Source organism: Hyposmocoma kahamanoa, unplaced genomic scaffold (assembly GCF_003589595.1).
Source record: "Hyposmocoma kahamanoa isolate Upper Pololo Valley unplaced genomic scaffold, ASM358959v1 168, whole genome shotgun sequence".
Classification (NCBI taxonomy): Eukaryota; Metazoa; Arthropoda; class Insecta; order Lepidoptera; family Cosmopterigidae; genus Hyposmocoma; species Hyposmocoma kahamanoa.
This window is the reverse complement of record NW_020653608.1, coordinates 2,150,244-2,164,050: the sequence shown is the minus strand read 5'-3', so window position 1 is coordinate 2,164,050 and position 13,807 is coordinate 2,150,244. Positions and strand designations below refer to the sequence as shown.

General features: G+C 39.0%; 2 protein-coding genes across 13 annotated transcripts in view; one reads left to right on the top strand and one right to left on the bottom strand.

Moving 5' to 3' along the window:
* The window catches only part of LOC113225609 (uncharacterized protein CG43867), a 472,277-nt gene that overhangs the window by 176,638 nt on the left and 281,832 nt on the right, over window positions 1-13,807 (bottom strand). The window lies entirely within an intron of this gene.
* LOC113225611 (phenoloxidase-activating enzyme-like) lies at window positions 538-5,374 on the top strand. The gene is made up of 6 exons (XM_026457967.1): window positions 538-656; window positions 1,008-1,091; window positions 1,614-1,773; window positions 2,888-3,084; window positions 3,516-3,700; window positions 4,913-5,374. Exons 1-6 carry the CDS (start codon window positions 560-562, stop codon window positions 5,324-5,326), a joined length of 1,137 nt encoding a protein of 378 aa, XP_026313752.1. The 5' UTR covers window positions 538-559; the 3' UTR covers window positions 5,327-5,374.

The following is a 13,807-nucleotide window of genomic DNA, read 5'->3' as shown; positions in this document are numbered from 1 at the left end:
AGCAGCCTCAACAACATGGCCGCTTTGAACTGTCAAAATTTACCCGCCCTTTACTTGTAATAAACACCCGTTAAATCATTTTTAAAAGCAACTGAATAAAATACGTTCGTCTGGCGCCCTAACCGAATTTCAGTCGAACGTAAACTACAAGATTCAAAAAACGCGATTCATAACTTTCAAAATTACGTGCGTCTGGCCTCACCCTTATGCTTATATTTTGCTTACGATCAAGAGCAATTCAGAAAAAAATATTACGGTCCAATAAATTTCCTCATTTTAAGCTAGTCCGCCGCAAGAGCTTAGCGATTTAATAAAAAGAAAAAACGCAAAGGAAAAAATCCAAGAAAGTATATTTGGAGGTTGTTATAATTGTTTACTGATTTCTGCATTACAGCGGTGAGATTTCTAAACGTGTCAGAGACCATTTTCAAGTGGCTGAACAAATAATCATAATACGTTCTTAGTGAAACATTATTTATCCTGTACTGTTTAGCATATAAGAGCTATTCATTTATTAAAAGTTAACACTCAATTGTATAACGCCGTACTGTGCTAGGGTATGTCCAAAATGAAGTACACAATATTGCTAATAACTAGTTATTGGTTAGGAATTAGTTGCAAGCTTCAAGACCCATATGTATATCCTGAGAATGAAGGTAAGGTTTTTGATTTTGAATTATTGAGTCAATGTTCTTAAACTTAGACTACCTCTGTCGCCATGTATGCCATTTTAGTGGCAATAGAGCTCATTGTGAAAGAGTATGTCCAGGGAAGTACTGCCACCTTACATATTTCTGCCGCCAATTTGTAATGCGAGCGTTACTGCTTGAGGGTTAAGTGTGGTTGTGGAATCACAGGCACATGGGACTTATCAACTTATGTCTCAGAATGACGGGCGCAATGGCAGTGCCCCTCAGATTCGAAAAGATAGTTTCCCTTCCCGTGTGTAACAATAGCGAAGAATATCGCTGACAAAATCAAGTTAAAACACAATTTTCTTTTTGCAGCTACCTGTCAACTGAAGGCATACCCGCCAAGCCCAGACAGTTCATGTTGCGGAATAGACACCACCAGTACCTTTAGTATTGTGGGTGAGTACAATAGTGTTACAACACTGTTTAATGAACAGGAAGCTCAACTTTGCACTTGAGATTTAAATTAAATCGGCCCAAAGACCAAACTGAAGCTTTGTGCTGCTGTCTGTACACTCACAAACACATTTAGAGGATCACTATACGATTGAATTATATAATTATACTATATGGTCGCTTCTTTTTTGGAGAGCTAAGTAAGCATCTCGAATTAGTCGTCGTTCAGCTACTGAGTACTAGATGGCAGCACATTGAGTGAAATTTCTGAACGTTGTAACTTGCTATAGGTAATAGGTATTTAACTTTAACTTTAGTTTAAATTATATTAACAGTCCAGAATTTATTACTTCTTTTTAAATTACAAACTACGATCAATCATTAATCAAGATTTCATAGTCTCAAATTAGGAATGCGTGAGTTTTGGCGATATTGGTTCTCATAGTAATCGAGTCTTAAGGCACTACTACTGGTTTATTTCTTCCGTGATTTCAACCTTTAACTTTACCAACGAATTCCTTGCAGGTGGCGACAAAACAGACCTAAAGCAGTACCCCTGGATGGCAATATTGCAATTTAAAGTGGAGGACCAGAGCGAGTTGCAGCAGAAATGTGGCGCCTTTCTCATTAGTGGCACATACGTCCTCTCCGCTGCGCATTGCTTTACTGACACGAATGCTGTTCTGTAAGTTCAGTTTTCTAGATCATTTTTTCTAGATTTCTAGATAAATGTAAAGTCTATAGCACGTTGGGCTTCACGTTTGCTTATTCATTTAAAGCAAGTAAAATTTAAAGTGCGAAAGTTATTGATAGATCAATAACTTTTTTACGAAAAACAAAACCGTCCTTAAACGTTTGTGGAATTACGTATATTTGTCAAGTTTTACGAAAATCAGTTTTGTTAAACTGGGTAATATCCAATTAACCGGAATCACTTCCTAATTTGCCACCATTTTAAAGGAGGAAAATTCTCCAAATTTGAATCGGATTAGGCACTATTGAGGTAGCCCATTTGTTATAATAAATAATCACATTTCAATTCAAGTTTACATGTCTCGCCATCGCACACTTTTACTGTGATATTGGCTGTTGCTTCGTAAAGTTAAATTTTAGTAGCAATCGAGAGCTCTACTCTCTTGTGAAAGAGTTCGTCCAGGGAAATACTGCCACCTTACCTATTTGTACCGACACGCACTAACGTGAGCATTACAGCGTGCCGGTTTTGATGGGTAAGGTTGGATTTTGATGGGACTTCTCAACCTATGTCTCAGGGTGACGACGGGTGTAGCGTTAGTGCCCCTCAGATCTTTGCGATTTAGTACTCTGAATGACACTGCAATGGGCGTGTCGCTTACTACTTGTGCGTCTCGTCCCTTGATATCATAATAAAACACAATCTAAGTTCACATAAATTAATATAATAAGTAGATAGATAGATAGATAAACACTTTATTGCTCACACACAAGAACAAGAATAGTACATAAACAATTTAAAACTAATGTGGGCAAAGGCGGTCTTATCGCTAAGAGCGATCTCTTCCAGACAACCTTAGAGTTAGAGGAATGCTAATCGGAGCGGGAGACGTAGTGTGCCAATTTGACAAATATATTAAAAAAAAAATTGTGTAAATTAAAAAAAAAATATAAAATAAAAAATTTAATAAAAACACACATATATAAAATATTTAAAAAATAATGATATATTATACCTACGTAGATATATGTATATATAAATATAAGTAATGACACATTTGTAGATAGTATAAAAATCTTCAAATTTTTTTATGTCATTTTTCCAGAATGAGCGTAGTTGTAGGTGATTACGACACGGGAAATAAAGGCCAAGATTGCGTAAGAGTGGACGGTCAGAGAGAATGTACTGAAGGAGCCCTGACGATCGCCGTTGAAAAATTTTCCGTACACGAGGAGTACAACCCAGACACGAACGACAATGATATAGTTTTGATTAAGCTAAAGAAAAATGCTCCATACAGAGGTAATCCATTAAAAAAAATTCATAGCTTTTGTTCCAATGTAGCCGCCACCCTTTGTAGTGAGTTCAGAAACAAACCAAGCATATATTTCTTATTAACACAAAGATCGAACACAAAGAATAAATTCCTTCGATCAGTTAGTTAGTGTCCAACCGGATTGAAGTATTTTTTCTTTGTGTTTAATCTTTGTATTAATAATTACAACACTGTTGGAGTAAGCGGGATCTTTGATTATTAGTTCCTTCATAAAAGTATGACTTTATTATGCGATTCACTATGAGCTAACACAGTAGGTATAATACAACAATTCTGTTCAGAGGGAGAAGTTATCCACTGTACGTGTAATTCTTTGAAGTTCAGACAAATAATATTCTCTGCCTGCAACTTGTTCGCATGCGACTTTAGATTTTAACGATTGTGTATTCTATTCCAGACTATATCCGCCCAATTTGCTTACCCACATCAGATATAACAGACAATCCTCCTGAAGGGTTGACGTTGACATCAGCAGGCTGGGGCGTGGTGGACCAAGTCCCTAGTTCCATTATAGATGACTTATGGATCAGCAAATATTCGACTATTAAGCGCCATGTGCATTTGCCTTATGTATCTAAGGAGGTAAAGATTATTTATTAAATACTTATTAATTAATTATACTTACTAATTATAAGCTAATTTTTTTTTGCACTCTAATAAAATACACATATCAATAAAATAGTAAAAAACTGATTCTGTACTTATCATATTTTAAAGTAAAACTCCGTTGCTACTGGAGACGCGCTACCAAACCGAAAGATAGTTTTTAGAATTTTTGGCTGTGTGTTTACGTATTTGTGTCCGCCAATAGCGGGCTTTACACAGACACTCTATAACGTGTGATACAGCAAGCGCAGGTGATAGAGAGCGCGTATAAAGACGTTGGAAGGAAAAGGGCAAAAAGCTCGCGACTACACTCATCAATGGCGCGCGCAACCCGACAAGCGACAGTTTCACGCGGCCTTTACACAAAAAAGAACCCTATTTTTAACCGACTTAAAAAAAGGAGGAAGTTCTCAATTCGACTGTACGTTTTTTTTTGTATGTATGTTACGCGATAACTCCGGTGTTTGTAAACCTATTTTCATGATTCTTTTTTTGTTGAAAAGAGGGTACCTCCATAGTGGTCCCATTTAATTTTGAAGGAAATCATCCACCTCTAAGGGTGGCTGTTCATGCATGAAAATTCATTTTTATAAATGGCGCCTAAATAATAATAATAATAATAATAATAACGCTCACAATCAACATAGCCCCGCACTAGGGAAACCCTGTGTCGCGGGTGCCATGGACACACACATAGACAACCACAAATTACACCCAAACTCACGAGAGAAATAAATGTAGGCCATACAAGTATTTCTCCCGGCCCGGGAATCGAACCTGGGACCTCTGCGTGGCAGTCCGGCATGGTAACCGTTCGGCCACGGAGGCAGTTAAATTTTAGTATAATGAGCAATTATTTTAATGGTTGATTTTGTTATTCATTAATGTGCGTTTTTCTCACTCGATATACTTTGGGTAGTGAGAACCGACTTTTATCCTCCTGTATCAAGTCCCGTATAGCGGCGACATAGGTTATATATATAACCTATGTCTATGGCGACAAGTTATCAAATTATTCCTAACATATACCTTGTCTACAAGACTATGTATAAGAACAGAATCCAATATGGCAGCTACTAAAAAAACTGTTACGTTATTTTGATTGGTAATATTGTATTGGAACAGATAATAGAATAAAATATTCACAAAACTGCAGTTTCATAATGTAAACGTCAATTCTACTTACAGGTCTGCAATGAAATATGGGGTGAAGTACCAGAGAAGCATCTATGTGCGGGCGGCGAGAAAGGCAAAGATGTCTGCATGGGAGACTCAGGAGGTCCTCTGATGTACGACAACGATGGAATCTATGAAGCTGTGGGGATCGTCAGCTATGGGCCTGGTAAACCTTGCGGAAAGAAATATATTCCCGGCGCTTATACCAATGTACATAAATATCTGAAGTGGATTTACGCAAACATAAAGGAATTTGAAAAGAAACCGTCTTCCTACAGAACTTGGTCTAATATCTATAACAGATATCCGACTAGAGGCAGAAGGTTTTATAGATATAGTACTAGAGGCAGGAGACAAAATAGATATAGGCATAGAGGCCAAAGATATAATACATATAGGATTAGAGGCGGAAGATATAATAAATAAAGAAATGGTAAAATATGGTAGATTATTTTACAAAATAACAAAGAGATTTTCGTTGAACACATAAGCACCTGTAATAAACATGAATGCTAATATTTTTCTGCGTTTTCTTTCTTCGCTTTTCTTGAGAAGATTTCATCATCATTAACTCATTGCGTATCCCATTGTCGGGGACCGATTTTTTCTAAAAAGAGCGTTTAGTCTAGAACCTGATACGCCGGCCGAATGCGTGTTGGATCTTTCTTGACATGCAGGTTTGACCATGATCCGGTCCCACGGGCCACTGTCGTACCACCTTGTGCAGATGCTGACCGGGCACGGCTGCTTCGGTCACTACCTGCACAAGGTGGCGAGGAGGGAACCGTCCCCGTCGTGCCACGAGTGCGGCGCTGCGGATGACACCGCGCAGCTCACCCTAGAGGTGTGTAGCCGGTGGGATGAGCACCGCCGCACTCTGACGGGGACTATAGGGCAGGACCTCTCGCTGCCGAGCGTGGTTGCCGCCATTCTTGATAGCGAGGAGTCCTGGGAGGCGGTGGCCTCCTTTTGCGCAGAGGTTATGTCGCAAAAGGAGGCCGCGGAGCGGGTGCGCGAGGACGCGGCGGACGCGCACCCGCTCCGGCGCAGACGTACGGGGAGAAGGCGAAGGCAGTTCGCGGCTCGCCTGATCCCCTAGTGAGACCAGCGGGCTCTGGACAGGGACTCCGGAGCCTGCATTACTCGGCCTCACTCGTCAGGGGGGCGGGTCGGAGGACAACCGACTCGCCCCTCCATTGGCGCGGGAGCCCTGGCGTAAGCTAGGGCGGCCGGGCGGCGTCGTGGTGAATGTTCACTGATCCCACGGCGCTCAACCGGCGAGAGGGAAACCCGGGGGGGTTTTAGTGGGGTAGGCCCTCCAGTTTGGAGGGAGAGTTCCCACATAACCCCTGAGTCTCCCTGGGCTCAGGGATATCCATAAAGATTTCCCCCGTCAAAAAAAATAATAAAAGGTTTGACCATGATGTTTTCGTTTACCGTAAGTTAGGAATTAAAGTTATAGGGTAACATATGGTATGTTCACAGGGATTCGAACTCCATAAAACAAACACCCGATTAAACGTTTTTAACGAAATCCTTAATCAGGTAGAGAAGTGTTCGCTTAGATCGATTTACACAAACTGCTAACTTAAGATATACCTATTTCGACCACCAAGCAGTAATGTGAGCATTATTGTCTTCCGTTTTTGAAGGGTGTGAGCTACATACCACGTGGCGCGTTGAAATGGCGCGGCGACGGCAAGCTGCGCATCAGACAAGGGGTCAGGAGACGAAGCGCGAAGGGACGCTGCGGTGCGTGTGTAAGGCGATTATCACACTACGCAGAGACGCAACTGTGCGGTTGTATACAAAACACGTGCCTTACAACCACTGACAACGCGGGGGTGCGGGGCGCATGACTACCACACACGCCTGCGCGGAGGACCCCGGCGAGACGCAGGGTAGGCACACTGCGCTCCGCACTACCGTGCAGATTTTTACGCGCAAGGACGTATTGGTGGCCATCTTTGTAATTCAGTTCAAATGATCCATTTGTCGATCTTGTTTTTAAAAATGGATGTATTCATTATCTTCTACGGGCACGGTGTCTTTTTATTCGAGTACACAAGAACCAAATAGACAATATAACCGCAGCGTTCTGAATGAGTTCTGTATTATTACCCATTTTTGTCAAAGATCTCGGCTATATGTACAATCACTGCGCTTATCAACTGCGAAGTGCATATGAAGGGCAATCCGCATGTTGCCGTAGATTTGCGTCTACATCACCGCACGCGGATCCGGCGTCCCGCACTCCGCTGCGTGGTGCGGGGCAGTGTGATAATCGCCTAAGCGGGTTAAATTGCGACACCGCATTGCTATGTTCGTTGAGAACAAAGCGTCGCGACGACACAACGAAACGACGTCGCCCGTGTGGCATCGCTCCAAATGTGCAAGTGAACTGCAACTGTCATGGATTAGCGTGTCGCTTATTACCAGGTTCCCGGCTTGCTCGTCCCGTCACTCGAAATCATAATTTTCTCGTTCAGGCTGTTGTACTCATGCAAGTGCTGTTAACAATTTAATCAGCATAGACACGATGTTAAATTTATACTGAACTCAGTTGAAACAAATAAGTCCTGAAGCAAGTTATAATAATAAACAATGTAAATGATAAATAAACCCAGCTCTCATTCACGTCCTAGATTATCGCATTATGTTAGTCCTTTGTTCCATGAGCAATGTCCAATGAAAATGTGTTTGTACGAGTAAATTTCAGCGATAGCAATTAAATTCAATCTATTTATTTTACCATTCAATTGAAATTTACAGACGACCGGTAAAAAATAGTGTACTCCAATAATAATTCTACCTTTTTTATTAAAATAATAAACCAATTTCAAAAGCTTGTGGAATAACATCTGTTTGCCAAGTTTTATTGAAAACGGTTAACGAAAAGTGGTTAAAATCAATAACCCTGATTTATCTCTAATAATTTGCTACGCTGAGAGGTGGAGGAGGAGAGGTATTGTTTTCAAATTTAAATGGGACAATGCTGAGGTGCCCTCTAACAAAAAAAGAATCATCAAAATCGGTTGACAAATGCCGGTCGAATATTACTTATTTGACAATAATTGTTTAGGACGAATGTCGGACGGAGAATGGGAACAGACCACCAGCAAAGAGCTCGAAACGTTTAGTTTTTGTTTGAAGAAAAAAACTAGATTTAGATCCAAAGATACTTAGTTAGTGCATTGCCAATGTGTAGCATTCGCGAAAACCTAACAACTCGATATAATACGTAATATATTTTTACCCGGCTTACAAGATTAAGGATACCTTCAATACAAAGAAAAGTTATCTGGAAGAAACTTGTACTTAGCCACAAGGCTTCTAATTGGAATTTAGGAAGTTGTAGTATTCGTTACCAGCTTTCCGTGTAACTGAATCGGAATTCATTGGACTGTTGGTTTGATATTTCCCATTCATAAACTGTGATATTCGTTTCGCTGTGTTTAAATGTAAATATTTATTTTTTTCAACCCCTCACCACCCTCTTCATCCGTCCCTGTTCATACGATAACGCGTTCGCAATTAATTTTTAATTCCGCTGCACGAATTTTGTGTTGACTTTTTAATTTTATTTAGGAGGAAATGTTTCTGTATTTTTTTACGGGCAAATTTAATTGGGATTTAGTGCAAACGAGTTTTTCCCGGCTTTTTGATGGGAGAGCTTTATTAATTATTTTAGAACGATCTATGCAATATCACTTACTTTATGACTTCATGTACATAGCTTTTTCGCGGTCTATGCTAGCTGCTACATATACGAAAAACAATACAGATCAACTCATATCTATCATAATCTCAGTACAGAGTACTAAAAAACCGACCTCAAAAGTACGTGGAATTACCTCTATTTGCTAAGTTTTATTGAAATATCCCCTAGTTCGCCACTATACAGGACTTGACACTGGGGATAATAAAAATCGGTTCTCACTACTGAAAGAAAAACGCCTTGAATTGGAGAAATAGCAAAATCAACCATTAAAGTAATTGATCCCAAATTAAAGTTAGGCGCTATTTATAAAAATGAATCTTCATGCGTGAACAGCCACCCTTCGAGGTGGATGATTTTCTTCAAAATGAAATGGGACCACTATGGAAGTACCCCCTTTCCAACAAAAAAAGAATCATGAAAATCGGTTCACAAATACCGAAGTTATCGCGTAACATACATACAACGATTGAGAACCTCCTCCTTTTTTGAAGTCGGTTAAAAATAAAGTTTTCATACCAAAAATAGGATTTCTCATCGAAATACCTACTGATTTCGCATCGAGATTGAGTATTGGCGCTTCACCGATCGCTGCCGCGACACGCTCGTTTTCTCTCTCAGCTCGTGCAACTTTAATGTCGCAGTTCTAACCAAATCTAGGGGAAGTATCAGTGCTATAAGATTATTTTTATGTATTTTCGAGCCTAATACTACTCGCAACGCTCGTCATTGCACTTAAAAAACACAGTGACTATATCTATATTCTTGAAAGGTTTATATAAAATGTACATTATGCCATCGGTATATTAGATTAAAAATTGTTATGTCAATCTTCTATTATACCCAGTGCCCTTTACCTATATCATGCAAGAATATGTCAAATGTCTGTTACCATAAATTAACCCGTTATGTACTAGCGTTGCCATATGACAACACGGTATTCAAAAAATATAAATTATTGTGTATCCAAGCACATTTACGAATTAAAAAAAAATAATGTGACTTTAATTTTTTTTTATTTTGTCGGTATTTAAAACTTTGTTGGAAAAGTCGGAGAAATGGCACACCAAAAAATGTAAGTAAGATTTATTATTAATATGTTAAAGTGTTATAATTTATGAACATATTATTTTTGTCACCTTTGACATATAGTAGCGTAAGATATAAAAACAGAATTGTTAAAAATTACATACATTATTACAGTTTCATTACCGTTGCCATTTGGCAACGCTAGTCCGTATAAAGTACATTTTTTCACAATTTTACACTGGCTTTGGCTGAAGTAGCCGATCAACTTAAAACAGTGAAGATGACCACATTCCAGACGTGTACATAGAATCATCGGATGTGGCAGAATTTATCGACCAACATTCTGCGAGTGAAGACGAGGACTCTGCCTACGTGGAAACCCTATCAGGTCGACACCTTCGCGCGCCAGTCGAGCTTCGAGTTACATCTCCGAAGCCGGTGGATACCTCCGGCCCTCCCAATAAAAGACGCAAAATCTCTAATCATGCTTGGAAAAAATAATTTCCTACCTGACCCCGAAATCATATGTCATGAGCTAAAGTATTTTCGAGCCATTTTAGTAGTATCAGGGTACAATAAACAACATAGTAAAAAATCGTATTGGTACGGGGTTGATGATATATTATACCAGCATTTCCCAAAGTGCGCGATAACGCCCCCTTGTGGGCGCTGCAGGTCTAAAGGGGGCCGGTAAGAGACCCAGAAAAAAAAAATGGGGGCGTTGTGTAGAGGCTTAGGGGGAGATTTATAATTTCATCTAGGAAGACTCTTAGACACCGACTGAGCTCTCGACTTTCGACTCCAACTTGTGAACATTAACTAATATTAATTAAGAGATTGCTCAAACTAACTCAGTTCGATATTTCTCTCCGTGTAGTTCATATATCCGTCCTGTTTTATTGAATATATAAAAAAAAAATCATGTCAATCGGTCGCTCCGTTTCGAAATGAAAGTAGACACAAACAAATAAATAAAAAGGCAACAGACACAGTTTAGTAGTTATTAGTATTCCTAGATAGGTAATTTTCTTAGATAACAGACCGCGGGCAATCACGTTTTAACAAGTTTTTGTTAAATAACCCGATTTGTGCATTCCTGTATTAATCGGCTGATTCATAGAATACTTGTTCTTACTTGTTGAGTACGATTGAGCATCGAATGAGATAAACGAGTTAATGCATGTTTGTCTTATTCCTGTCGGTGAGTGCTGCTTATGAAATCCTATATAAAAAACGTAATATTTATTTTATTTTCATTTGCGGTTCCGCGCGTAATAGATAAGCAGTACTTAAGTTCAACACTTACTTACGTATTTCTCAAAACAAAACAATGTCAGAAGTAAAAAAGAAGAGACGGCAATACCATGCGGAATATATTAAATTCGGATTCACTGAAAATCCCACAAACCCATCGTCGCCTTTGTGCTTTCTATGTCTAAAAACATTTTCGAATGAATCAATGAAACCTTCAAGACTACAAGATCATTTGAATAAAATGCATCCAGATAAGAAAGACAAGAATGTAGCATATTTTCAAGACCTAGAGAAGAAGCATAATATTCAGCCAAGTGTAGCAAAACTCTTTTCGGCGGCTGCTAAGTAAGATGACGACGGACTTCGAGCTTCGTACAATATCTCTTTGTTAATTGCTCAAAAAGGCAAACCACACAACATCGGAGAAGAGTTAATTTTGCCTGCAATAAAGGAAGTAATAACTACTGTGCTTCATAAACCGGCAGCAGATATTATCCGAAAAATTCCTTTGAGTAATAATTCTGTGCAAAGACGAATTGATGAAATGGCTGAAAACATTGAAGAATCATTGTGCAATCATCTGAGGACTAGTCAATTCTCAATTCAGCTCGATGAGTCCACTTTACCAACTAATGAAGCATTGTTGCTGTCTTACGTGAGGTTTATTAAAGATGAGAAAATATGTGAAGAACTATTGTTTGCTAGAAATTTAGAGACCGATACAAAACGCGAAACCATTTCAATACATTGGAAAAGTTTTGTGATGAGAAAGAGATTCCCTTGAAAAATATTATATCAGTTGCTACGGACGGCGCTCCGGCTATGACAGAGTGCCATAAAGGCTTCATAGCGTACTTAAAAAATAAACTTCCAGATGTCCTTGCTGTGCATTGCGTTATTCATAGACAACATTTGGTTGCTAGAAATTTAATTGAACGACTATTTCAATCACTGCAATATGTCATCAAAGCAGTCAATAAAATCCGTAACAGCTCTTGAATGATAGATTATTTCATCAGCTTTGTGTTACTAATGACGAAGATTTCAACCGTTTGTTGTTTCATACTGAAGTTCGTTGGCTATCAAGAGGCAATTGTCTATCTCGATTTTACAACCTGTTTGACTCTGTGATAGAGTTCTTGGAAACTAAAACACGTCTGCCCATACACAAAACGAATATGGGCAGACGTGAGTTTCACAATTTTCCGAATTTATCAGTGTCCTGCAGTAACGACGACTTGTTTGCCTACTGCCGACGTTTGGAAAACCTCTACATCGACTTCACCGAACGACACCAGGACATTTTGAACTTGGAAATACCAGACCGGGTGTTGGATCCGTTTTCAAATGTCAATACAGCGATATCACCTCAGCTGGAAGAAGAACATATAGAATTGACAACGAACGAGGAAATAAAAATCAAGTTCAAAAATGGCTACCAAGAATTTTAGCTACAAAAACCGATCCCGCAATTGTACCCTGGATTGTGGTCAATCGTTCAACGATTCTTGATAGCATTTCCAATGTCACATTTGTGTGAACGTGGTTTTAGAGCTGTGACAACGCTGCTTACTAAAAAGAGAAATCGTTTGCATGTTACCGAACGTGGTGACTTGTGGCTGTTCTTGCATCAGATTCATCCTTCACATTAGTTTTTATATTAGAATCGATTATGTTTGTTCTATTTTGAATAGAAGATACTCTGTCTGAATACTATAAAGTTGCGTTTCAATAATCATTCTCATTGGCAGGTGTAGCCCGTAAGAGTTAACTTGAGACCTGGGCGCCGTAGTGTATTACCTACTGCGTTCAGGTCTCAAGTGAACTCTTGCGGGTTATAGTAAAGTCTCGTTTAGAATGAATGTTAAATCTCCGCTCACAATAATTAATTTAATTTGAAGTTATAGTGGTATTTAAGTAGGTGAAAAAATGGGGGCGCTAAAAAATAATTTATTCTCAAAGTGGGCAGTAGACAAAATAAGTTTGGGAACCCCTGTACTACACGGAATACTCTGGTGTATAACAATTACATGATTGGGATTCGTGGTAAAAAAAGGTCGTGGTCGATGTTCACGTGGTTCATAGATGTACCCATAAATAACTTTTGGATCTTGATGAAGACGTCTGGCAAAAATGTATCACAGTTAGATTTTCGGAAAGAAATCGCTAAAACTTATTTGAAGTATATGGCACTACACCAGATATTGGAGGACGTCCTTTTTGGAGGAAAGTTTTGCCAGGGGTGCGATATGATGGTGAAAAGCATTTCCTCAAACAAATAGAGAAGACAAGATACGGGAGAGGGTTGCAAAACAATAAGTAGAGTAATTTGTACTAAATGTCTTGAAACTGCCATTACATGCTTTTTATTTATTGCCCAACTGCCGCTAAGAGTTATACATAATGTATGGATATAATGTTAGTATGGAGCTACGTTGCCATCTACTACAAACAATGACTACGTAGTAGACCAACCTATACTAGAATTAGATATTATCTACCCACTTTGGCCTTGCGTTGCCATATGGCAACAGGTCAAAACTCAAAAACGACAAAAAAATTTTTTTACACACACAAAATAACAAATTTAGCCTGATTTCAAAATTCCAAAAAAATGTGTAAACATTTAAAACTCAGTCTCTAATGGGTGAATTATGTCTGTTGCGTTATACTGACCAAAAATATATTATTTATTATCTTACGAACAGCATATTTTCTGTACCTTTGCCTTCTAAAATTTTTTATAGTCGTTTTTGCCTATTACTGTTGTTGAATTTTGGCCCTTTAATTTTCTGTCGTTTTTTATGGGAGCCCACCGGGCTAGAGGAGTCGAGGAGTCTAAAGAATGGGGTACACCGGTTTGATTACCAAAAACTATAGCCCCACTCGCGATACTCATACGACTA